The sequence below is a fragment of the Stegodyphus dumicola genome, chromosome 1, assembly GCF_044657685.1.
Source record: "Stegodyphus dumicola isolate Sdum_Otavi_A_Nest chromosome 1, ASM4465768v1".
NCBI lineage: Eukaryota > Metazoa > Arthropoda > Arachnida > Araneae > Eresidae > Stegodyphus > Stegodyphus dumicola.
The window spans coordinates 66,906,115-66,932,845 of record NC_140768.1 but is presented as its reverse complement, the minus strand read 5'-3'; the positions used below and the strand labels follow the sequence as shown (position 1 = coordinate 66,932,845).

Here is a 26,731-nt window from a genome sequence, read left to right as displayed (position 1 = left end):
TTCATGTTTTTTTAAGGACTACAGTTTATATTGGCACATTTACTCAAAGTAAGGAATATCAAGGATAAGATTTTAAGCATAATTTACAGAACACAATGTAGATATTTCAGAATCCTCTGTCTATTTTAATACTGTACTGTACTTAATCATTGTCCAAAGATAAAAAACAACAAATACACTTTACAATACTGTTTTAATAAATACATGATGAAAGTCTTATTCTAGAAATAAATATTTGGCACTTTACAAGAAAACAAACATAAAATACAATAAAAATTAAAATGAACCTAACCATGACATTACTTTACAACAAGCTTATTTTTAAAAAATGAAAGTGACAAATACTGTGCACGAGACTCGTAAAATATAAAGTAAAAATATATTAAGTTACATGAAATTTACAAGGAACAAAAATATGAACATTTTTAAGTACATAAATTTTTTAAATGATTAACTATGCATTTTTTTTAAACATAAAAATCAAAATACTTGCATTAAACCCTTAAATGTTTTTATACATTATGCTGACAATGCCCAAATCCACAATGATAAAAAAAAAAAAATTGCATATATTTAAGATAATTTTATTGCACATAAGTTTCAGGTTTAAGTGGTATTTCAAGAAAAATTTGCAGTCTGAGTTTCATGGCTGAGAATTTACATTAATGTCTCCTACTGTCCAAATTTACAAGCAATTTCACAAATAATGAACATTTAACTAAATAAATATTATATTATACACTTGTTAAGTAAAACTCACTCCTGTAAACCAGTCAAATTTTGATTATGCAGTTAACACTTAATGAGATAGAGATTTCATTTGGATGGCATTTCAGTATATTTTTTATCTGCAAATTCTGAAACAAATAACTTATTTTAAATTTCTGTAAAAGGACTGTTCAGCATCAATGCTGTTTCTCAATACTGGCAGATAATATAAATGATGTTGTGTAGCTTTGAAATGCTACTTTTTCTTGAAGTTCAAAAACTTAGTAAAAGCTCAACAGTAGTTAGATATTTTGATTTAGATTTCTTAACTGAATTACTTTGCTGTGTATTACTCAAGTAAATTAAGATAGTGTTAATTTTTTTTTAAATACAGAAAATGTAAAAAATGTGAATACATATATATAATCACAGATTTGTTTGATATTCAGAAAATCTCAAACAATCTCCTAAAATTTGCAAAAATTTATGCTGCCATAAAGCTATTATTCTACAAATGATAAATATATTATGTTTTATTAATAGTGTAAAGTAAAAATACACCGATTTTGTCCATTAACATAGAGCTAATGCTAAAATCTTTGAAAGAGGACTTTTCCACTCAATTCATTTTCTTCTCATGTAGCAGTAATTTTTCTTACTAACAGCCAAAAAAGATAATATTTATAAATATGAAACATTTGTAGTGTAAATATTTACATTACAGGAATTTTATCATTCTCATTGCTGTCAGCACTTCAAAAATAATTCTTCGTTCAAAAATAATTCTAAGAAATTCATGTATTTCATGCAATTATATTAATTTTTTTAAATTATACTGTGTGCTTTTTAAAATTTCCAAACAGAAATATTGATAATAATAACAAAAGTTTTTAAAACCTTATTTAAAAAATTAGAGAAAATTCTTTAACTGAGCATTTCCTCATATTTATAGCACAAAATAATTATCTATATTTTGAACTCCTGTACCATTCAACGAAGAACACTGCACAAAATAATACGGATCTCAGGTAAACTATATCAGTTGTTCCACATAAAGTACATACATTTGTTATTTTACATTCTTTGTATAAAGTATAACAAATTGTATAAAGACTTTTTGTTTGCAAGATATTGTATGAGATACTTTTTCTAATGGTAAGGGAAGTTCAGTTTTTTTTTAAATAATTTTTCTACAATTAGGCAAATTATTTATCTATAACATTTTAGTTTTAACTCAATATTATTGTTGTATTCTATATTAAATTTGCTTAAATACTATCTTATGAACAACACTAATTATACCTTACCATAAAATGTTTAATTATTCATTAAACATTATTCACCAGAACATCAGATTTTATTGAAATACAGTATAAAGTCCGTAACCCGGACTCGTCGGGACTTCGGCGATTTCAGATTAGGAGTTTTTCCAGATTATAGATCATCAATTTAAATCTGGTAAGATGGCATGCAGAAATTATACAATTAAAAATACGAAACCGTAATTTCTGAAATAAAGAGCAATTATGATGTAAAGGGTATCAAATTTAAAAAATAAATAAATAAATAAATAAAAATAATTAAAAAAAAAAAACTTAATATTTATTCTTCTTAATCTACTTTGTGAAGTTTGGCTTTCCTTCGGCATATGCGCAACGAATTTTCTTTTTTAAATTTAATTATAGACGCATTCCCTCCAATGCCAGAGAGAAAATATTTATTTGTTTACTTTATTAAACATTTCTTTCAACGCACGCATATGTAAAGCATAAAAAAAAAAGTTTGTGGCTTTGAGGTCCGGATAATGAACGGACTTTGTACTGTATTTCATTTTTATGAAATTATATGAATAACCTTTTTTCAATCAAGTTTATAAAAATTAAAAGAGTATTCCAGAATATATTAGAGAAAAACATCTCCCTGTGAATTTAGAATCTCACATTAAAAATTTGATATAAAATACTGTTCAAATTTTGATGCAAATACATAAATATACGTTTGGCACAAATCTATGTTAGTAACATATCCTAAAAGAAAGAAATCAGTTAATACCAATTGCAAATAAAAAGCATTTAAATACTGAAGCAAACATGTTCAAAGTCAGTTAAATTGTAAATAAAATATTTTCTTAATTGACTATGTGTGAAAATTTCAAACAAAATGAACAAGAAATACATTTCAGTGCTTATGTAAATGTTATGAGTTTTATAAAATTAATAATGATCTAAAATACAATAGATCCAAAACTTAGCAGTGAAAATTGTTTCTGAAGATTTAAAAAGACAGATGGAAGAGCATGAAGCAATCTGTACAACTGAAAGCATTCAGAAAGCAGCTTGAAAACACGCAGATTTTTCAATTATAAGTATAGGAGTCATATGGCAGCAAATATTTAAGTGCTGCCATGCGACGACAAAAAGCAATAAGAGGTCAATTATGTTTGGAAGAAAAATTTGACACTAAGTAACGAAGTTATGAATATAGAATTTATATCATGTCTTAAAGATATCATTTAGAATGACTTAACATTGAATTTCATTATGGCAAAGCATATAATGCTTGTCTAGTTTATCCAAGTTTTTATTGAAAGCACCATGGCGAGATGATTTCTTGTGTAAAAGAATTATTGAAAAGCTGACAGAAGACTGCACAGTATAACTGATGTTGTCAAATAGTCTGGAGGACACATATTCTTGGCAGCATATCAGTATGTTCCAGACATATGCCACAAGGTTATTCTTAACTCTACTGTAGAAAATTAAGACCAATTTTTAGTTTTAAAAAATATAATGGATCAAGGCTGTGAATTACTACCATTCTAGCAAATAGCTTAAAATACCACAACATAATATGACATGTTAACAATACACATTGGGCTACATTGCTTAAGATCTACAGTCTACAATTCTTTACCCCAAGTTCAACATAATATATATTTTGAACTGTAGAAACTGAACAGTTAGTGCATTGACATTCTCCTTACAGAATTAATTTAATGCATCCTTAGATTTAAATGTTAAATTATGTTAGATGTTACATGATCTTGTATAAAAATTGTGCTACATATATTATTAAATGTTTGGACAAAAACAATTGATATATATTCCATGTTTCCCACTCTTTTTGATTGCAGCTTGTAATTTTCTTTTATATACAGTATAAGTTATTGTTAGGTTATAGACATTCATGTATTTAATAAACTTACAACATCCATACTGAAGTTCTTAATTTTGTGTATGCAATATCATATATGGAGCAGATAGAATGGCCAGCTCAATCCTCATACCTGAATCCAATAGAGATCTTTGAAACTACCTTGGGAGACAGGTTGCTGCTTTAAGGCCTCCTCCAGATGAAGGTAGGTAGATATGCTTGAACAAGGATTACTCCATGTCTGATTGTTGCTGCACGGAACATCGCTGCGGCCAAAGTTCTGCAGCTAGGGGTGGACACTAGGTTCTGTAGCTAGGATTTATTATAACTTATTTTTTGCAATGTTACCACACCATTTTTCCTCAGAAAGCTGTGATATACTGTTTCTCCAAGATGTTTTCTCTACCAAGAGTGCAATTTTTTGTTGTAATTCATGTTTGTGTTGAACTTTAGAAACATTCTATGTCATATTCATTGAAAAACTGTTTAGTGAACATGTCCTGTAAATTTCTTGTTTCTATGTTGCTTCATTCTCAAATTAGACAAAAAAAAAGAAAAAAAAAAAAAAAAAAACTTGCTGTTCTGTAACTTTTGGAGGGCAGTGTACTTCTCATACACTATCAAGGGGCATTCCCTACTCATCATCACTAATTTCGCTCAAATTTATATGACATGCAGGGCTTGGCTAGAAATTAAAGTACCCAAAGTGGGAGCTCCAGATGGGCAAGTTGCGAACTTTCCCGATATGTTCAAACAGGAATTCTTCTTTTTCCTCTTTTATTGGCTATTTCTTCCTCCTTGGGGATGACGCTAGCTAGGGAGCTCATTAATTTGCTAGCTCTTGACCAAGTAACTTGAACTGTGCGAATATTCTGGAATATATTGAAATTTTTGTGAAATAAAATTGTGAAGAAAATATTGCGGGAAAAATCGAAAATGTCGGACAAAAATGAAACTGTTGATATGTCTGGAACGTCAATGGAAAAAGAACAGGAGCCAGAAAATAGCATCCACAGCAAAGCAACGATTGAAGATGGCAATGGATTATAGTTTACATCTTTTGGCCAAAAAAAATCTAATCTCATCAGAAAGTTCTGAAGTGATATCCGAAGAACATGTTCAAATGGGAAATAAAATACATGAGAAAGTAGTGGAAGTTTTATCGGAGTATCGGTTTATATGTGACGAAGAGTTGATCTGGTGTGAAGAAATTTACCAAGAATAATATCAAATGACGGAGGATGCCAGACCGTTGTCAAGCGATGAGTATGAACACACTGAAAAAAAAATGAAAGGGGATCCAGATTACATTTCACTCAACTACAAAATAATGGTGGTTAATCTTGCCAAAGCCCATCCAACGTGGAGTTAAAAAAGTTTGCAAACGAAAGGAGCATCTCGCTTGAAGCATATGTGATATTTGAAAATTTGGCAATAACATATTACAAATGGTGGAACTCGAAAGGATAAATACATAATAATTGATCGTGGACATATGATTGCTTCATAGAAGCATGATGTTGTAACCAGCAAATTACCAAGGGGCCCTTGCTGCTGCCAGTCGAGTTTGAATTCAAAGCCTCCAAATTGTGGGTCATGGACTTAAATCTTATTGCCTTTGTTTAAAGGCAATAAGATTTGTCAGAGGAAAATTACAAGATTTGTGTCAGAAAAAGAGATAGCTACACAAGAGGAAATTCTTGCTGTTGCAGATAAGATCTGACTCCAAACTCAAGCTCTCATTACTCAATACGAGGATTTTATTATCAACACTGCTCAAACAGGTAAGTCAAGAATTCTTATTTTTTATCTCAAATGAAATCTTCTGTTTAACGGTGCATATAATAAATTTACAAACATATATTCTCTTTCCAGGTTGCTAGTACCATTTGTTGTATAATTGAACCTTGGAACATTTAGGGGTAAAAACGGTTTTCATAAAAAGAAAGGATGTGAATAAAGTAACTCTTTTATATACAGCACAATATGCTATGAGCCTTTCCAGAAAACCATTGCAAAAAGTTTGCATATGCTTACAAGAAATTACTAGCTCTTTTGGACAGAAGATTAAAAAAAACTGTAGATGAATATGCAGCAAAATACAAGAATACAGTCATCACTTCTTCAAAATCTGGAAAACTTACAACAGAGTTGTATAGAAAATTTTTAATGTATGTGATGCAGTCATACATACAAGAAAACAAATTTCTTCTGCTGATTAACTTGTGAGGAAGACAAACAAATCTGCTCTCACAATTACATGATGAGCTCTTCCAAAATGAAGGATTGCCAACATATAGCATCAAAGTAATTCCCCCTATGGTGCAACCCTGCAATGTATATTTTTATCGTCAAGTTAAAAACTTTATTTTAAAAAAATGCAAAATTGCTCTTATTTCATCGAGCAAGAAAAAGAAATAATTTCCTAAGAAGACAGCATAAAAATACATTTGATTGTTTATCATCAATTATTCACGCCAATATTCGGTAACATATTACGTTATATGTGGTTTGCTTCTAAACTTTTGATGACAGAGAATGCTTTATGAATGTCAATCAAGTATGTTTTTCTATGGAGACCTTGAAACAACAATACAGTTGTAAAAATATGGCGTTTATAACATGTGCTAGATGCAAAAATAATTATTGTTTTCCCTGTTTCTACGATAAATATCATCCCAACACATGTAAATCATTGAATGTCAATGAATAAAGTTTTGAATTTTCATGTACAAAGTCTTTTTGTATGCACTTTAATTACAATCCCTTGTTGAAAAGTCAGAAATCCCTATTTTTTACCTTTTCTATGCCTTTTGCGTATAAATAAAATAAATTATTCACCTCTTAGCTCAATTGGAAAAAGAATAATGTAAAAATTGAAAAAAAGAGAAGAAAAAGAGGCTCCACATGGGGAGTCGAACCCATGATCATCGAATTACTAGTCTGAGCTCTTATCGCTATACCAACAGCTGCTTGGCAAACATGATAACATAAATGGCTTATATGATGCAATAGTAGCGCTAACATTTTTATTTTCTAAATGCTTAGCCATCTGAAGTTCCCACTTTGGGTACTTTAATTTTTAGCCAAGCCCTGCATAGCCTATAAATTTGAACAAAATCGGTGATGATGAGTAGGGAATGCCCTCTTATATGAGTCGTAGGGATTTCAATATAATGTTTATGCAAATTTTAAATTTCTTATTCAAATTTTCAATTAAAATGAAAATTATTACAGGCTATTTTAGCATTATTTAAAGCAATATAATTTTAAAACTTAGAAGTTTAAAAAATGCAGTTTCATAGCAAAATATTATTTTACAAGGAAATTCGTTAGCTGTACAATAACACAATCATTTCATAAATGTTAATAGAACAAATAGCTTAAAAACAGTTAAATAATAAAATGCCATTGCAAAAATAGAGGTTCTATGTTTTAAAAAAGACATATTTATCTAAAAAATACTTTTACAACTTTACAGATTTATGAATGTTTAGTACTCTATAAGGGAAAGAAAATCCGATATACGAGCATTTACAAATTTTCAAAGAATTCACTGCATAATTCAGTGATAATGACTATTCTTACCAGTTATACATTGGACAAAAAACTTCACTAAATGGCCAAGAATAGTTACATAACATTTGGGTAAGAAAGCGACGACATTTACAGGGATGAATGATAATTAATGAAAGAAGCATTGTGTAACAGAACTTTCCACTTAAACTATCCAGAGCACAAGAAGTTTTACATTAAATGTGTGGATATAATGATAAAAATTACAATAAATGTATTATTAAGTATGAAAAAGAGGAATCAAAGAATGAAATTTGCTCAAACACACTTGATATTCTCACAACAATTAGTTAAAATACTAGCCAATGGCAATATATACAATATATAACTTTCAGTTTTAATAAGAATATATATATATACTAAATGTTGGCATGTGTATACACTAAATGTTTACTAATACTGCCTCACAAGATATAAAATTTAAAATGCTTTTTGAAATTAAATATATTTAAGATGTTGTCCCATTTGAACTTTCTGAATTTCCTGATACAGGAGGTAAAACAGTTTTGGGTGGAAGAAAGCCTTTCCACATTTTATGCACTTCATCTGGTAAATGCTGTTGCCAACTTTTTAAGTAATAGCGAGTATATTTTCGAAGCTGTCGAAATTTACAAAATGTTGCTTCTCCATCACTCACTTGCTTTGTTTTAACCAAAAATCCATTTTGTCTAAAAGTGTCTTCAAGTTTTTGTTTTATAACAGATCTTTGATTTCGTCTACGAGTTTTTGGATGGGTATCTTTCACAAAAGACTTTTGAACAGTGTACAAGGCATTATTAGGTAATGAATGATTAATCACAGTTGAATTTCCTGCTACTGTAGACAGACATTTATTTTTATTCTGATTATTATTCACCTCTCTGTTTATAATACTTGTGTCTTGAAGTTCATTTTTATCTGTCTGAGGCAAAACCTGCCCAATGTTCATAATATTTTCATTAATGGTTAGAGGGCATAAAAAAGTTAAAGGAGTAGCTATTTGAGTTTTCAGCATCTCGGATGAATTCACTGTATTAGATGTATGTAAACTAGAACTACTTGAAGAACCTAAAAAATTATTTCTATTATTTTCACGAGCATCAGAGTTTTTCAAATAATCCAGGCTATCACTATTCATTGAAGTTTTCCCTGAGATGTTCTGAGACAGTGACTCTTCTCCTGATGAAGAAACTGGGCTTTGACAGTTATCATTCAAACATTTAGATGAAAGATCCAAAGGCAAACTTTCATTTTCCTCCATAATTGAGAGATATTTCACATAAGGCACTATTCTTCTAGTTTGCACAGGTTTTCTGCGATGTTTCAGGCTTTGGAAGGATTTGTTTTGATTATTAGTTTCATCACAATCTATTATCTGACATTCTGATACCACTGGATTTTCTATTGCAGAATTCAATACAAATTTTAAAGAATCTATCTTTGAACCAGAATTTGAATTTCTAGCTTTAACTCCATTTGTGTATGTGTCTCTACTGTTAAATGCACCTTTATTTTCCAGTGAATTATTTTGAAGACTTAAATTAAAATCGTATGGATCAACATCATCATCTTTCTTTTTACTGACATTTTCATATTTGGCTAATGTAGACTGCTTAGCCAAACTGCTCACTTTTAAAGATGAATCACAATTAAAAGTAGTTTTACTGCATTCTGAAAGCCCATCAGATGGATTTTGAATGCTTTGAGACCAGTTGGATATGGTAATTTGTTTTGTTCCATGTTCTTCACGTAATCGACACTCAGAATGCACTTTCCACTTTGTTCTGAGGTATCCATTATCTTTTTCTGATGTTACACTTTCAGAAGGTAAAAAGTTATGAAATTTTAGGCCTTTTCGAAGATTTTTACGTCCACGGCTGTGGCACTCTTGTACAGTGTACTTCTGTTTCCTTAAAAATGATGGCTTCATACCGTAACTTCGCCCCTGAATTGGTGAAAATATGCTATACAAATTGCCGTCTGCTATGTGGAAAAGTTTCTGCGAATAGTTGAAATCTTTCTGATAATCTCTGCAATATAAATAATTAAATTTAGTTGACAGTTTATACAAACACCTTAATAAATGTAAAATCTTGATTTTATAACAGTTCAGAAAAGCCTGTTTAAATTTTTTTGATAACCAAAACACTTATTCAACATATAATATGTAATTAAAATAACAAATAAAAATAAAAGCCGTGACAAAAAGATTTCTGTCTTTTCGGTCTATTCAAAGCACTTAGAAGCATCTCACTTCTCCAATAGGTTAAATGCTGATCTTGTAAATAAAACATAAATAATGCACTATCATTTATGAATGTCACAAAAATTAAATATCACATTTGTTTTAATCACATTTACAAAATAGGATCACAGAGTAAATTATACCCTAAATATCTAAGTTCTGATTATGAATCGAAAAGAAAGAGAACTTTTAAAAGCAAATTAAAAAAAAGGAAAGAGAAAAAATTTTTTAAATAAAATCCACTGAAATTTATAAACTTATGTAAGAGGATTAAGAGATAATACTTTAAAAAATAAGTCATTAAAAACGCAGTTGAACTCGATAAGAAGTACCTATCTTTAAATGTCATTGTAAATACAGTACAAAGTCTGTAATCCGGACTCGTTGCGACTTTGGCGATTCCGGATTAGGGGTTTTTCCGGATTATAGATCATCAATTTAAATCTGGTAAGATGGCATGCAGAAATTATACAATTAAAAATATGAACCCGTAATTTATGAAATAAAGAGCAATTATGATCTAAAGAGTATCAAAATTTACAAAAAAAAAACTTTATATTTATTTGTTTACATTAGTAAACATTTCTTTCAATGTACGTTGTTTAAGTTGCTTCGTTTTTTGTGCTAATACTTTCTCTTTAATTCTATAAACAGACATAATTTCTTGTTCAATTACAAAGTTCCACTGTTCAAGTCCTGTAATTGCTGTGTCGAGAATACCAACTTACTTGTCAATCGAAATTCTTTCGTTTTCGATGACGTTATCTGTTACTTTCTTCACTATCGGAAGCGCGCATGGGTAAACGCTTTACTGGCTTTACGCGTATGTGTAAACATTTTACGCGAATGCATAAGTTTGTCGCTTTGAGGTCCGGATTATATTTCATTCCGGATAATGGATGTTCGGATTACGAACTTTGTACTGTAAACATTTTATTAAAATTTTAATAATTATAATAAAATTCCTTATTTCAATATTATTTGATTTTATTGGGTTGTACAAAATTAAGTATGGACGATTAGTAATAGTATCAAGTACACTCATGTCCATAAATTAAGGATAATTCGGAGTCACGCCGAAATCGAACTCTAAAATAAATATATCACCTTTAAAATCACTACACACATCTTCAAGAATCATATGCAAATTTCAGGAAGTAACCAGATGACACCGATGGTACGTCACAATGACGTGAGTGTAAGAGAGTGATATATAAGGAATACAGGCAAAGAAGTAAAATTGTTCGCAGGCGCTTTATAAGCATTTCAAGGCAATAACCGAATAGTTATGACACAAAGGACACACTTGGAGGATTCTTTACGTGGTAGAATTATCGGCTGTCTGGAATGTGGGCGTACCCAACTGGAAGTATCAGACGAACTTATATTTGCCCAGAGTGTCATCTCTAGGCTTTGGCAATGATTCCAAGATGATGGTAATGTGAGTAGACATTACAGCAAAGGTTGCCCCAGAGTTACAACGCCGATTGAGACCGGTATTTGGCAGTTACTGCCAAAAGAAACAGGCGGAGCACAGCCTCAGACCTGTCTCATCAACTCTCTTCAGCCACTGGTACGACAATTTCAAGGCAGACCGTGTACAGACGCTTAGGGCAGATTGGTCTATATGCTCGTAGACCTGTCAGACACGTTCCACTTACTGCAACTCACTGTCGCCTGCGGTTAGCCTAGAGTAGAGAGCATGCATTGTGGACACCGCAACAGTGAGCTTGTGTGATGTTTTCCGAGTCCAGGTTTAGCTTGCAGTCTGATTCTCACCAGACTTTCATATGGAGAGCTCCAGGTACTCGTTACCACCAAGAAAACATCATTGAACGACACCGTTATGGTGGTGCAGGAGTGCTCGTTTGGAGTGGAATTATTCTGGGTTCTAGAACTGACCTGCATGTTCAAATTGGAACCATGACAAGCCAAATCTATTGGGACGTCATTCTGGAACAACACGTACGTTTGTTTTAGGGCGCACAATTTGTGTTTATGGATGACAACGCCCGTCCTCACCATGCAAACATCGTAAGCGAATGCCTTCAATCGGAGATTATCACCCGTATGGACTGGCCAGCATTCTCACCGGACTTGAATCCAGTAGAGCATGTGTGGGATATGCTTGGCCGACGAGTTGCAGCCTGTCAACCTCCTCCTACATGTCTATCGGAACTTCGGAGAGCATTGCTTTTTGAGTGGTCTAATATCCCCCAAGATCAGATCGATAATTTGATACTCAGCATGCCTAGGCGTTGTGCGGACTGTATTGCATCGTCTGGGAGACATATAATGTATTAACAATCATGCCAACCATGTAGTATTGTTTTTTTGTAAATAGGTTTTTTTTGTAATTTGCTCTAGTGACAAAAAAATCGCTAATGTTTTTAATAATATCAAACATATAGCATCTTTTTTTGCTCTTTACCTTTTTTTTAATAAATAAGCTTTACAAATAAGTCAAATTTGTTTTGCTTCTAACTCTTCCTTTGCCTGATTTTGCATTATCCTTAATTTATGGACATGAGTGAATTTTTTATCAGACCTTGGGATTAAATTTTCAGTAGATTTGCTGAATAAAAGAAAATAATAAAAAAAGAAATAAAGCATACCTATATATATATTAAGTGGCAATAAGGATACTTAAATAAAAAAAATCCATATATTTTACCGAAAACTTGGGAACATAGCCTCATCCACAGATTTACTGCTAGGCTTTTAAAATCAGAATAGTTTAATAATACAGGTATTAAAATATGATATTAAATAGCAGTTTTAAAATTATTAAAAAGAGAGAGAGAAAGAGACTTTAGGATTTTTTTTAATCATATAACCTTTTGTTTGATTACATCATTTCATAATAATTTGATATACAGAGTGATAAGATAAACCGTATTTTATTTAATGTGCACTTAGGGAATATTTTGATACATGAACATTTCTCAAATGCTACATTATAACTGATGTATAAAAGACTCAGTCTTCTCCTAAGTGTGATACTTTTATTCTATAGCTGTGTTATGCTCTACTTGAACACACAAACAGTCACAAATAAATGAAAAATAAAATAATAATCCAAAAATTTAATAAATGACTAATTTGTGATCAATAAGTTAATTAGCCATGAAGGTAAATTTTTTAACATGGTCTCGCTTTAACCTGCTGTATTTTCATCAAAAGTTTTTTCCAAGAACTGAATTTCCAATGCTACTTCTATGAAAAAATATAATGCATACACTCAGGCAAGATATTATTTTAACATATCTTGTCTCTCAGAGACAAGATACATTGTCTAGAAAACAAAGCTAAATATGCGTACTATTACTCATAAATTTGAAAACCCTTTGACTTATTCTTCAGTTATCCCTGACTTTTAGTTGCTTCTTGTACATCATCTATTTTAATTAAATCTCCCCCCCCCCCGGCCTGTTTTCGTTAATTTGAAATCATAAACTCTATACACAGAAATTGAATGGGCTAGCAACAAAAATGAAATTAAAAGTAGTGGAGGATTTTGACAAACGAGAACACATGAATTAGATCAGTGGTACTCAACCTTTTTTAGTGCAGGAGGAACACAAGGCAGTTTCAGAAAGCGAAGTGGGCACCACACAACATTTCTGTCCCGGGTGATATTCAGGTCATCCTTTGGCGATATTATCACATTAATATAGTTAACGTTAACCCGTAAGAAAAAAAAAGTGCCTTTATAAAGAAGATAAAAAAAAATGGATCGAGATAGAAACAAAATATACATTTCATGGATAAAATTTTTATTACTTACAATATAGTCATGTCTCTTCTGTTTATGGTGTTGCACTTAATGCGATTTTTGACACTGAATTTCCTCCACCAACATATGTACGTTAGGTGCATATGCTGAGGTTTCCGCACGCAAGCAATTGTCAAGACGCGAATCAGTGAGCCTGCTCCACTTCTTCGACTTCATAATGTTCATGGTTGAAAACAGATATTCGTAGACTCAAAAGAAGATTTGATTTTATATGCAACATTTCTTAATAATGAAAACCTGTTTTTTTTCCACATGTTTCCAGAAGTCTACATCTGTAGCATGTGCTTGAAGGATAATATCATTATTCAGTTCGACTATTTCCAGCTCAAGGTTTTTCACTTCTGTGGCAATAATTCTTGCAATTGTTGTGGCAGTTTCAGTTGCTTCATAGTGAATGGGTTGACAAAAAAGCTTACCACTGGTTCCAGGCAACTGAAATCTTGAAATTGCTTTTCAAATTGGTCCAGAAGCGTCTCAAGATGGCCAGGAAATTGCAAGGATCCAAAATTGTCTTCATTCGCCATTTTTTTCATGCTTGGAAAATAAACCAGGGACTTTGATTTCATTTGAGACATCCATAATGTCAATTCGGCTTTAAAAGCTTTCGCAGATGCTATAATTTGAGACATCTCCTTGTCTTTACTCTGAAGATCCAGATTTGAAATGCTGAGTTTCTCAGTGATATCTACGAGGAAAGCCAGATCAAGTAGCCCACAAAGAGTTACTTAGTTTTTCAATGTGTTTAATGAATTTTTCAGGGTTGCATTACATGAATTTTTCTATCTGCTTGATTAGAGATGAAAACCTTGATAGAACTTTACCTCTGCTGAGCCATCGGACTTCTACATGCAAGATGAGGTCGACTCTTTTATCTTCGAAGTCTTCCAGTAGTGCTTTAACAAGCAAATGTTCCATGAATCGTCTGAAAGTTACATTCCACATTATGTTTCTTGGCCATTGCTACGGAAGCACCACACAGCAAACACACGCACTTCCCTTTCACATCAACAAAGCAATACGTTTCTTTCCAGCAGGAAATGTTATTGTATAATCTTCTGCATTGTTCTGGGCCCACTCATCATGCTGCAGCAGTAAAAAAAAAAAAAAAAAAAATGCTCAGTCCCCGACACAGAATGAGGATGCTGAACAAAGACTGGGTGCACCATTAACACTGTCACTGCCAAAAGCTCAAAGATGACTAGTAAAGAATGCGGGTCAAAAGTTGCCTTTGCACTTTGTTAAATACTTGATATAATTATGTCATACAGTTGAGTCAAGAGTCGACTCTGACCTGCAGTTCCCTCCACTATTGTCATTCTTTCTCAGCCATTTTTGGCATGGTGAGCCTTGTAATATTGTGCCCCCAATATTAAAACTTTATTGTCCTATTGACCCATGAGGACGCGTGTCAGGCCTGCAAGGCCCGGTTGTTACATAAACATAATGCAGAAATTACTCCTTTCGGTGAAATTTTTCGACCTTCTCAATAGCTGTGCTCAAGGTCATGTACATGTCATTCACAGGCATTTCCTGAATTTATCTCTCCTTCTGTTTTTTCAGAAATAGGGTAGCCGGGCCTCCCAGGCCCAAGGCACTCATTGTCATTGTTAGCACTGTCATTTTAAACCGGATAGTGGCGATAAGAAGGGTCAAGTTAAGATAAGCCATCAACCTTAATGTTTCCCAAACGGAAGAAATTCCAAGAAAGACTCTCGCAGCAAGAAAAAAAATTACCAAAGCTTGGCGGGCACTATACAAGGTCGCCTTAGGCAGGAGGCCACGGGCACCGGGTTGAGTATGTGGTGATGGCGATAAGGAGCGCGCCTTGCACCCTCCGATAAGTGTGGCAACCCTAGAGGAGAAGCTTCTTACGAGTAGCGAGCAGAGCGAAACAGGCAGGCTGTCGGGCAGTGTGCGCGAAGTTCCGAAATAAAGCTTAATTTTTATTGTGCACTATGTCTTGTTAATATTATATTAATGCAGTAAGAACATAATCTGTGATATGGAATTTGAGGATTGGTGGTAAAAACATAACAGGAAACCACCATAATGGTAACCTGGACTGTGTTAAATCGTATGAACAGTTCTCAAGCACTTTCGGTTTTGACTACAAGCCATCACTCAAGATCTCCAAACCAGAAGTAATGGATTACATCGGTTTTCGTCCTCCGGATCACACATGAGTAGTAATTATAGATCATTTTATAATTCTGTTTTCTACTTATCATTTAATTTCATTTTTTTTTGTTAAATTTTTCCTTTTATTTTGGCTTAAAAACCTTGCACAATGTCTGATGTTTATGCCGTCCAAATTCCGGTTTATAACCGATCAGACCCATCTTTATGGTTTATTATGTGTGAAAGTACCTTTGCTCTTGCCACCCCCAAACCTATCACAGAATCCATTACTAAATATAATTATGTAGTTGCACATCTTCCTCCAGATATTGCATCAATAGTACGGGATTTACTTATGAAACCAGACCCTATTGATCCATATACAAAGCTCAAAACTGAGTTAATAAATCGTTCAGGAGAATCTTCTCAGCAAGAAATTCGCCAATTATTATCTGGAGAAGAATTAGGTTCTCGAAAACCTTCCGATTTGCTTAGAAATATGAAACGTAGAGCAGAATCTTTAAATGTTCCTGATAACTTAATGTTAGAATTATTCCTTCAACGTTTGCCTTCGACTGTTCAGTCTATTTTGGCAGCGGTTTCCAATTTAACTGTAGATAAAGCTGCAGAAATTGCCGACAGAATTTTAGAAGTAAATCCAACCCCAGGGACTTGTGCCGTTTCTCGCACAGTCGATCAGTCTCTTGAGGATAAATTATTTAAACAAATAGAAAAATTAAACAAACGTATTGATCGCATTTCTCTTTCTCGTGGTCGCTCGCCAAATCGCGGAGATCGCAATAAGGAAAGAAGCAATTCCAAAAGGAGAGATTATTCTGTTTGCTGGTATCATAGACGTTTTAGGGAAAAGTGTAGAGATGACAAATGTACAAAACCTTGTTCATGGCAGGGAAACGAAACCAGCAAAGAATAGAGGCGACTTATTCTTTGCCTCAAGTTTCACGTCGCCTGTTCGTTCGTGACCGTAGAACAAACCTTTCATTCTTGGTCGATACGGCTCTGACGTGTCCTTACTTCCAGCAAATAATTCTCAAAAACGGAATTCGTCCCAACAAACACTTTTCGCTGCTAATTCTTCTACTATTCATGTTTATGGTCAAAAAACACTTTCTTTGGATTTCAAATTAAGACGACAGTTTACATGGACTTTTCTTATAGCAAATGTTAGTACACCCATTCTTGGAGCAGATTTTCTCCATTTCTTTGAATTGGTGCCTGATCTCAGAAACAAATGTCTCAAAGATTTAAAAACGCATTTTAAAACCGTCGGTTGCGTGAAAAATGCAAGCATTTATTCAGTAAAAACTGTATTTAGTGATACACCATATCACAAAATTTTAAAAGAATTTCCTTCAGTTACTAGATTACCAGATCCTAACCAACCTGTTAAACATAACACCGTTCATTATATCATAACTAAAGGTCCACCTGTGGTTGCAAAACCTCGTCGGTTAGCTCCAGATCGCTTAAAAATAGCAAAACAAGAATTTCAAACTATGATGCAATTGGGGCATTTGAGACCTTCGAGCAGCAATTATGCATCCCCACTTCACATGGTTCCAAAAAACGGAAGTCTGGAATGGAGACCTGTAGGAGATTATCGAGCATTGAACGCTCAAACAATAAAAGACAAATACCCTATTCCATGTTTAGCCGATTTTACTGCTGCATTGCACGGTACTAAAATTTTTAGTCATGTCGACGTGATTAAGGCATACCATCAAATACCAATTAACCCAGCCGACATCCACAAAACTGCCATATGCACACCATTCGGTTTATTCGAAAGTATCCGTATGCAATTCGGCTTATGCAATGCATCTGCGACTTTTCAACGTTTTATAGATGAAGTCACGCGGGATTTAGAAGGCGTTTACGCTTTTGTCGATGACTTGCTCATAGCCTCTAAAGATTCTGAGGAACATTGCAGGCATTTGAAAGCTTTATTTTCCAAACTTCAGGAATATGGACTTTGCATAAATGTTTCAAAATGCACCTTTGGTCAAACGTCTATTGATTTCTTAGGTTTTCACCTTAGTGAAAACGGAATTGAACCTCTTCCTGACAAAGTCAAATGTATTTTAGATTTTCCTCAACCTACCACTCTCACTCAGCTTCGCCAATTTTTAGGCATGTTTAACTTTTATAGATGTTTCATACCTAAAGCAGCACATATTCTTTCTCCTTTAATAAAATTGTTAGAAGGCTATATTAATAAAAAGAAATCTCGTTCTCGTGTTCAGGATTCATCCCCACAATTAAATTGGAACGAGAATGCTGAACAAGCCTTTATTGCTGCCAAAAATGCCATTGCTCAGGCTACCCTTTTGAGACACCCTATTCCCGGAGCCCAGCTAAGCATCTGGGTAGATGCCTCAGACGTCGCAATCAGCGGCACACTTATGCAGTTGTCTCAACAAACATGGGAACCTATAGCATTTTTCTCTATGAAACTCAGTAAAAGTCAACAGAAATGGTCCGCGTACGATAGGGAATTATTTTCTATTTATTCTGCAATTAAGAAATTCCGACACATGTTAGAGGGCAGAAATTTTATAATTTATACGGATCAAAAACCGTTAATATACGCTTTTAAACAGAACCCTCATAAATGTTCACCTCGACAATTGCGCCATTTAGATTTTATTTCTCAGTACTCTACTGATATTAGGCATGTGCAAGGTTCAAAAAACGTCGTTGCTGACGCTCTTTCAAGAATCGAAATTGATTCCATAACAAAATCTCCATTTTTGGATTTTAAAAAATTTTCGGAAGCTCAACGGCATGATCCGGAGGTACAAGACCTTCTCAAAAACAACACATCATCTTTGAAACTGGAATTTAAACCGTGCCAATATTCTGATGGTAATATTCTGTGTGACGTATCAACAGACATTCCTCGTCCATTTGTTCCAAATTCCTTTCGCAGACTCATCTTTAATCATCTGCATAATCTGTCACATCCAGGAATTGCAGCTACTACGAAGCTTATTTGTTCTCGTTATGTATGGCCCGACATGAAACGTCATATCAAAAATTGGGTGAAATCCTGTGAATCTTGCCAAAAATCGAAAATTACTAGGCATACTAAAGCACCACTGGGCGCATTCTCTCTTCCTGATGCACGTTTTTCAGAAATCCATATGGATATCGTTGGACCGTTACCTCCATCAGAAGGCAACGTGTACCTTTTGACTCTAATAGATAGATTCTCCAGATGGCCTGAAGCCATTCCCATCCCGGATATGAAAACGGAAACCATTTGCAGAGCCATCTTCAACTGTTGGATATCTCGTTTTGGCTGCCCATTGATCATAACAACAGACCAAGGTTCTCAAATGAGATCCGCACTTTTTGCAGAATTCACGCGCATTTTGGGTACGAACAGAATCACAACAACAGCCTATCATCCAATGTCCAACGGCATTGTTGAACGATTTCATCGACATTTAAAATCTTCTCTCAAGGCTCACGAGACCAATAACTGGACTGAAACACTACCAGTTGTTATGCTTGGTATTCGGACAGCCGTAAAGGAAGATCTACAGTCATCTTGTGCTGAACTGGTGTACGGCATAACTCTCAAGCTGCCTAGTGATATGATAACGTCATCTAAGATATCTCCGTATGACACACAATTTATCACGAATCTTCGGCATAGAATGCAACAGTTGAATCCAATAGCAACATCTGCACATTGCCAAGAAAAATGTTACGTAAGTGCTACCTTAAAGTCGTGTACGCATGTATGCTTACGTGTCGATCGAGTAAAGCCACCTCTGTGCCAACCATATACAGGTCCGCATAAAGTCCTTTCTAGAACGGACAAAACTTTCACAATAGATGTTAACGGTCTGAAATCTACTGTGTCTATAGACCGTGTGAAACCAGCCTATTTGCTTTCGGACTCTAATTTGCCTGAACTAAAAACAAATAAAGACTTAAAGACAGTTCAGCAGAATAAATCTGCAAACGAACTCTCTAAGACACAAACTGTCACCAGATCGGGAAGACATGTTCTCTTCCCTAAGAAACTTGCTTCTTACATAACAATTTAAAACATTTTTTTAAAATTCATATCTTAACATATTTCTTGTTATTTCATGTTTATTATATGTGTCAATACCTTGTTATATATTGAATTTCATTTTGATCTTTTCTAATTTTATATTCTAATTTTGTAATCATGTAAAAATACCCGACAGTTCGGATACTCTGAGATAATTTCATAACCTATGTCGTTCCTTTGAATAGTCATTAAAGGAACTGGGGGGAAACTCTGTGGTGATGGCGATAAGGAGCGCACCTTGCGCCCTCCGATAAGTGTGGCAACCCTAGAGGAGAAGCTTCTTACGAGTAGCGAGCAGAGCGAAACAGGCAGGCTGTCGGGCAGTGTGCGCGAAGTTCCGAAATAAAGCTTAATTTTTATTGTGCACTATGTCTTGTTAATATTATATTAATGCAGTAAGAACATAATCTGTGATATGGAATTCGAGGATTGGTGGTAAAAACATAACCAGAAATCACCATAAGTACCCCGGAATTAGATAGATGAAAAATTTCAATGACTGGCAGAGAAACCAGAAATCCCTTCAAGATTTTAGTATAAAAATAAAAATTAGAAATGATGCTTTTAAAAGGCACACTCTAAAGAACAAAAAATGAAGTTACAGATAACACAATCAAAATGCTTGTAGAATAGTGGATAAAAAACATACAGATTTAAAAATAGAATTTTTGTTTTTGTTTAAAAGGCTTAGTGACAAAAACTAATGTCTATAGTTTAATTTTTCCTTTTTTAAAAATAGTTAACTTTAAAAGCATCTCAGACTAAATTCCTAATGATAATTAAACTAAGACAGTGTTTCCCAAAAATTCAAAACAACATCAAGTATCAAAAATGTGATGCCAACTTGAAATGCAAAAGTTAATGCAGCTTCCAATCAATCCCCCTGAAAAATCTTTAGATTTCATAAAGATTCATCAAAGAATAGCCAGTTTCTTGTTCCAGAGCATTCTGTTTTTGTATGATAATGCAAGGTCACAAGAAAATTATGATTTATAAACTCTTAAATTTCTACAACTGGAATACTCTGCTGTATCTTGCCTGTATGTCCTGATATGCCCTCATTAGATTTTCATTTATTCCCCCAATTTGAAAAGTATCTGAGAACAATATTTCCACTTGGATAATCATAAATCACCTGAGGTCAACTTCAGCACTAGGATGTACCATTGAACTAAGGCTTTGATTACTTACACTAGGATGTACCATTGAACTAAGGCTTTGATTACTTAATCTAGTGCACAGGTGTCTAAAGTGTGCCCCAAAAGTCTTTAAAATGCAGCCCAAATGCTAATTATGAAAGTATTTAAAGTTACACATTTTAATTAAAAAAATCAATGTTTGAATTTGATTCATATATAATCAATTCATTGGCATTTATTTCATATAAAAATTTAAATAAAAAATCTTAGTATGTCATGATGTATTAACTGCAAAGTGACATTCAAATGAAAGAAAAATTTGAAAATGTTTCTTTACTGGAGATTATTTACCTCACAATAAATATCCTAATTTTCACAATCATGCTTCTTAATGACATTCTTTCTCAATGTCTGTACCTGCGTACAAACATTGCGAAAAATGTACCTTGCATAACTCAAAAAACAATTAACTGCAGAACATTATCATTTTGGGTACTATTCCATTTTGAGGACCATAAAAAATTGCAGGCGAAAATGTATGTGCAAAAGCACCAAATCTAGTAAATGCACCCATTTAATAGCGCGCCAAATCTAGCGTACGTGCTGATTTCAAATTGCGCAAGTTTAGACAGTTCTATATTTCTTAAGACGCCATTGAAATGATAGTTTAATTTTTTAATCTTTTTTGATTTTAAGTCCTTTAATCCTTTTTTCATAGCCTATGGATTTAACAACTTGGGAATTGCTCATGACGAAAACTCTGCAATAGAAATTTTTCAAAGAAAAGGCATCATTCATTATAGAAAATTATGTTTTGAGCAACCAACGAGATGGAATTATGCTTTAGTGATAACTCGGTAGCGAAATAGCGATGCAAGAATCCATTCATTTATGTTTAGCCTTTTTTAATATAAATTATAATAATGATCTGAAATAGTTATTTACTCTTATGCTTCCATTCAGTTATGTTTAGCCTTTTTTATATAAATTATAATAATAAAAAAGTATATATGAAATTAAATTACCATCTAAATTAAAACAATAATCTTAGATAGTTATTTACTATTATACTTCCTTTCTTGTGTTAGGGTTGCCGCAATTATTTTTGGCAGCACTGGCATCAACACGGAATAGTACCAAATTTTGTATACGGGATTGCTACACCAACCTAGTTGCCAAAAATAATTGTGGCAATCCTAACGCAAGAAAGGAAGTATAATAGTAAATAACTATCTAAAGATTATGGTTTAATTTATATGAAAGGTTAATTTCACATAATACTTTATTATTATTATTATTTATATAAAAAAGGCTGGTACAACTCTAATATACGCCCTAATTTCACCAAATTTGGCGATATGTGTTCTGTGCTGGTTTTTGGCGCGATTGCATGTTCTATGACAACCCTGTTGACGTTGAAAAATCTTTCGCTGGAGCTCGTTGGTTCGCCTCTGTGTCTGAGAAGATGGGAGGGAAAAATAAAATGGTAGTTGTTGAATTGAAGTTCGGCAAAAGAAAATATAATTGTGGCTATCCTGTTGAGGGGTAGTGGGTATTTGGAACTGTGGAAAGAGGGTCTGGGAGATTATTTTTAATGGCAGTGCATGACAGAAGTAGGGATTTGTGATTTTATTTATTTGTGAACCATAGTATAAATTTTCTGGATAGTGTGTCTGGCTGTCATGTAAATACGATAGTGATTACGTGGCAGCATGTTAAAGGCGGTATGAAATTTATATTTCTGCTATTCGAAAACACATTAATTCATGGTAAGTGCATTTTATTTTATCCTTGTTCTTATTTTGTAGAATATTATGTTCATCGGTTCTTTAATATGAATTTCTGTCGTTATTGTTGTTTTTTTAAATTGTTTGAAATTTATTTTAGTTTATTTTGTTGTTTAGTGTCTAGACTGTACAATTCGTAGATGTTTTTTAAAGTTGAAACAGAACGCTGTGTACATGGTATTATTTGAAATTTATTGTTGTTATGTTATTTTATTAAAGCGAGGAGTGCGTAGATCGTAGATTCCTTCCTTGCCTAAATTGTGCAATTCATAGAATTTTTTTTAAGTTAAAACATGTCGCTGTGTACATGGATTCTTGTCAAATATTTTGGTTAGAAACTTTACGTTTTTGCTATCTAAATTTTTTGTTTTTGTTTCGGATTTTTAGCTAAATTGTGTGTTCAAAACGTAGTTTTTGCATGTGCGAAAACCGTGTTTTTGAAGACATTTTAGGCTAAAAGTCCAAAATGTAGACAAAAAATTTAGATAGTAACATGGCAGCGAGAAGTTTCTCGCCAAAAATATTTGGCGACTTGAGGGCGCATATCAGAGTAGTTCCAAAATTCTAAACATAAGTGAATGGAAGCATAAGAGTGAATAACTATTTCAGATAATTATTATAATTTTTATAAAAAAAGGGCTAAAAATAACTGAATGGATTCCTGCATCGCTATTTCGCTACCAAGTTATCACTAAAGCATAATTTCATCTCGTTGTTGGTTTTTCAAACATAATTTTTTGTAATGAATGATGCCTTTTCTTTGAAAGAATTCTATTGCAGACTTTTCGTCATGGGCAATTTCCAAATTGTTAAATCCATAGGATATCAAAAAAGGATTTAAAAATTAAACTAGTATTTCAATGGCATCTTAAGAAATATAGAACTATCAATTTGCAATGCAATTTGAAATCAGCACGTATGCTAGATTTGGCGCTTTTGTACATACATTCTCTCTGAAATTTTTTAGTCCTCAAAACAGAATAGTACCAAAAATATTACCGGTTTTTAAAATATATGAAAAAATTTTTGAGAATTTTCTCCTTGTATTAATTTTATAATGTCTTCCTTACCAAGATATAGCTTTATATTAATAAACAATTATCACTTTTATTATTACTTTATAATCAATAGAATCTTGATTATGCCAATCAATTGCTTGCACATATTCAGCTACTGACACCTCTGATCATCACTGACCCCCTTTAAAATTTTATAGACCTCCAAGGGATCAAATACCAATCCCACTGGGAATCCCTGATCTAGACATATATTCTGAAATTCTCTCCTATTTTATCTACTGGGGGAGGATTTAATTTAAAACATATTTTAATAAGAAGAAAACAGGACAATAATTAAAAAAATTACATAAAAGTGTAATTAATATTCATTTTTTATGCTCACAGATATTGTTCTGTTCATATATAATAATAAAAAGAAGTATTTTCAAAGAAATACAAAATTTAAAGAGGAAAAATAATTATATTCAATATTTACACTTTTGCAGCTGGTATATGCTATTTAATGAAATAACGAAGAAATATAAAATACAGAAATCCATAAAATATATAAATGATAAGCACTTGCATGGGTTTGTTGTCAAATATATAATTCAAATGTGATAATTCTTGAGAATTCTGCTAAATGTTTAAACTGGAGGTGCAGATAATCAGAAAGCAGCTTTTAAGAAATAAAACACATTTAAATGTGTATGAGTAGATTCTAGTGAATATGCTTAATTAATAATAAAGCAGCTAATAAATACTGTTATATGTACATTTACAGATATATTAGATTGTCGATATTGTATTTTAATTAAAAGATATACTTAAAAAACTTCAGATTAGATATATTTATGAATCAGCAAGAAATGAAAAATAATAATAATGTTTTTCCTTGTAGTTCTATGCATTAACTAATGGAACAAATTATTACTATTATTTTATTACATTCTTTTTACAAAAAATTTAATTCAAATACAAGGAATTAAAACACATTGAGTGTTAATAAAATGGTATATTTTTATAATGGTATGGTCTTTCCTCAATAAAAAATGCATTTAGAATTTAATGCAAACAAAAGGATTTAAGAGCTTTTTAAAATTGAATTAAGGAACTACAAATTAATATTTATTTAACCTAAGAGTTTATAGTGAAACTTCGGGATATAGCGAGAAAACTCAAAACCATGATATTGAAAATGCAAATAATGTCACACATATACTAAAAATTATAAGATAATTTCATGTTAAATAACAAAAGCCTTCTATATATTTTAATTATTAATATGAAAGCAAAAGTAAGCATTCACACAGCAATGCATTTTTTTTTATTTATTTACACGTATCAATACATATACAAAATAACCAAAAAATACTTACAAGTTATCTGGAGAAGAAGCTTCATAAGAAGGGTAATCATTTGATGTTTGCGACTTAAATTTCAGCTCCAAATTTTGTGCAGATAATCCTAGATCTGAATTATCAGATGAAACACTTGGATGGTATAAATGACTGGAATCTTCCTTAGAAATGTTATGCAATGTTTTGACAGGATTTATGTGCTGTTCACGTGTTTTTAACAATGCCTGGATGCAGCTTTTTGCACTACCATGAGAATTTGATGATGCAACTTCAGCAGCATACATTACAAAATGAATTATACAAAGTGAAGCTGGCAAATTCTAAGAAAGAAACAGAGTAAAATTTAAAGTAATACATACTTCATTAGACCAGACACTGAATCTTTTTCATAAATGACTGTATAACATAAATTTTATCAAACCATGAAGTGACTTCAATAACCAAAAATATGACAAACAGTATTTTAAAATTGAGGCAATACTAAGAAAATCTTCTTCTTTTTTTAACAATCAGAAAGAAATGCTATAAAAACACATATTTAAGAATGACTTCCATGCAAAATTTCACATATTTCTGTTCTTTGCTCAGAAAGAATACAATATTTAAATGTGAATACCTAAGTCATGTTATCAGTGGAAGCATTTCACCAAACGCACTAGCGTATAGTAAAGTTCCGACCAGAGACTGTTTTCGACATGCTTCTAAAAGTAATGAACTCTCCCTGAGAGTCATATTTCCTCCCAAATTTGGAAATAGTGCAACCGCAGCACACTCTGAATTCAGAGCCTTTGGGGGGAGGCAAAGCCGTCTCTGCAATGCTATTTATGGTTTACCAGCTTCAGCAGGCATCTGGAAATAGAACAAGTGTACATTGAGTAATGCACAGGTTTTTTTAAAACTGTAGGAAGAGAACAGATGTTTCCGATGTTCTCAGAAAGGATGAAAGATAAAATTCAGTCATGAATATCTGAATGAAAACAAAAGATGACATACGATACGCCTGACATTTAATTTTTACTATTATGTTGCCAAACACGTTATGTTATGTTTCTAATTTTGTCAGTCAAAGTTGTAGTTCACGTTTCCTTTTCGCGTTTTCTGTTTCAAAGCTAGTTTCAACATTTGTAAGCATGGATTAAATTTTTTAAATTCATAATGTGCACTATAACTCGCAGTTACTTTCATAAACGTTTTATATATCATGCAAATTAATTTTTACGCAATTAGGATATACAATAATCCTAAATTAAGAAGCTTATGTTTGCTCAGTTTATAAATAGTGAGAGTAAATATCTTTGCTCAGCTTATAAATAATGATAGTAAATATATACCTGTAATAGTAAATAAACAAGTGCTGGAGGTCCTGCGCTCGCTTATGAATTGGTTCCCCTTGCTAAGAAAGTCCAGTTTTTCGAAGATTCCCGTTGTCGTTGCGTAATTTGTTTAGTTATGAATCAGTATAAATAAGCAGTTATAATTCATTTTCTTAATTTTTTATATTATAAGAACGGAGCACTAATTTAAAATATTATTCATTTGCTATAAGGGATAAATTAAAAATAACAGATAATAACAATCAATATTCGGGTTGAATATATGAATAATTTAATAAAAATATTATTACGCATTTATGATCAATTTATTTATTTAAATTTCAAATAATAAAATTAATAACAAAAATTATTTAGTACACGTTCAGGATTTAATGTTTTTATATTTAAGTAAATTTTAAAATTTATTAAAATGAATGGCGTTTTAAATAACTAAATTCTAATATTAAT

The 26,731-nt window shown here is 32.5% G+C and overlaps 1 protein-coding gene across 1 annotated transcript; it reads right to left on the bottom strand.

Moving 5' to 3' along the window:
• Positions 1–176: 176 nt before the first annotated feature.
• On the bottom strand, positions 177–25,976 carry LOC118189922 (uncharacterized). Its single transcript, XM_035360638.2, has 3 exons — positions 25,567–25,976; positions 24,969–25,270; positions 177–9,446 (listed from the first exon to the last, which is right to left on the bottom strand). Exons 2-3 carry the CDS (start codon positions 25,232–25,234, stop codon positions 7,886–7,888), a joined length of 1,827 nt encoding a protein of 608 aa, XP_035216529.1. The 5' UTR covers positions 25,235–25,270; positions 25,567–25,976; the 3' UTR covers positions 177–7,885.
• Between the last annotated feature and the right edge of the window lie 755 nt (positions 25,977–26,731).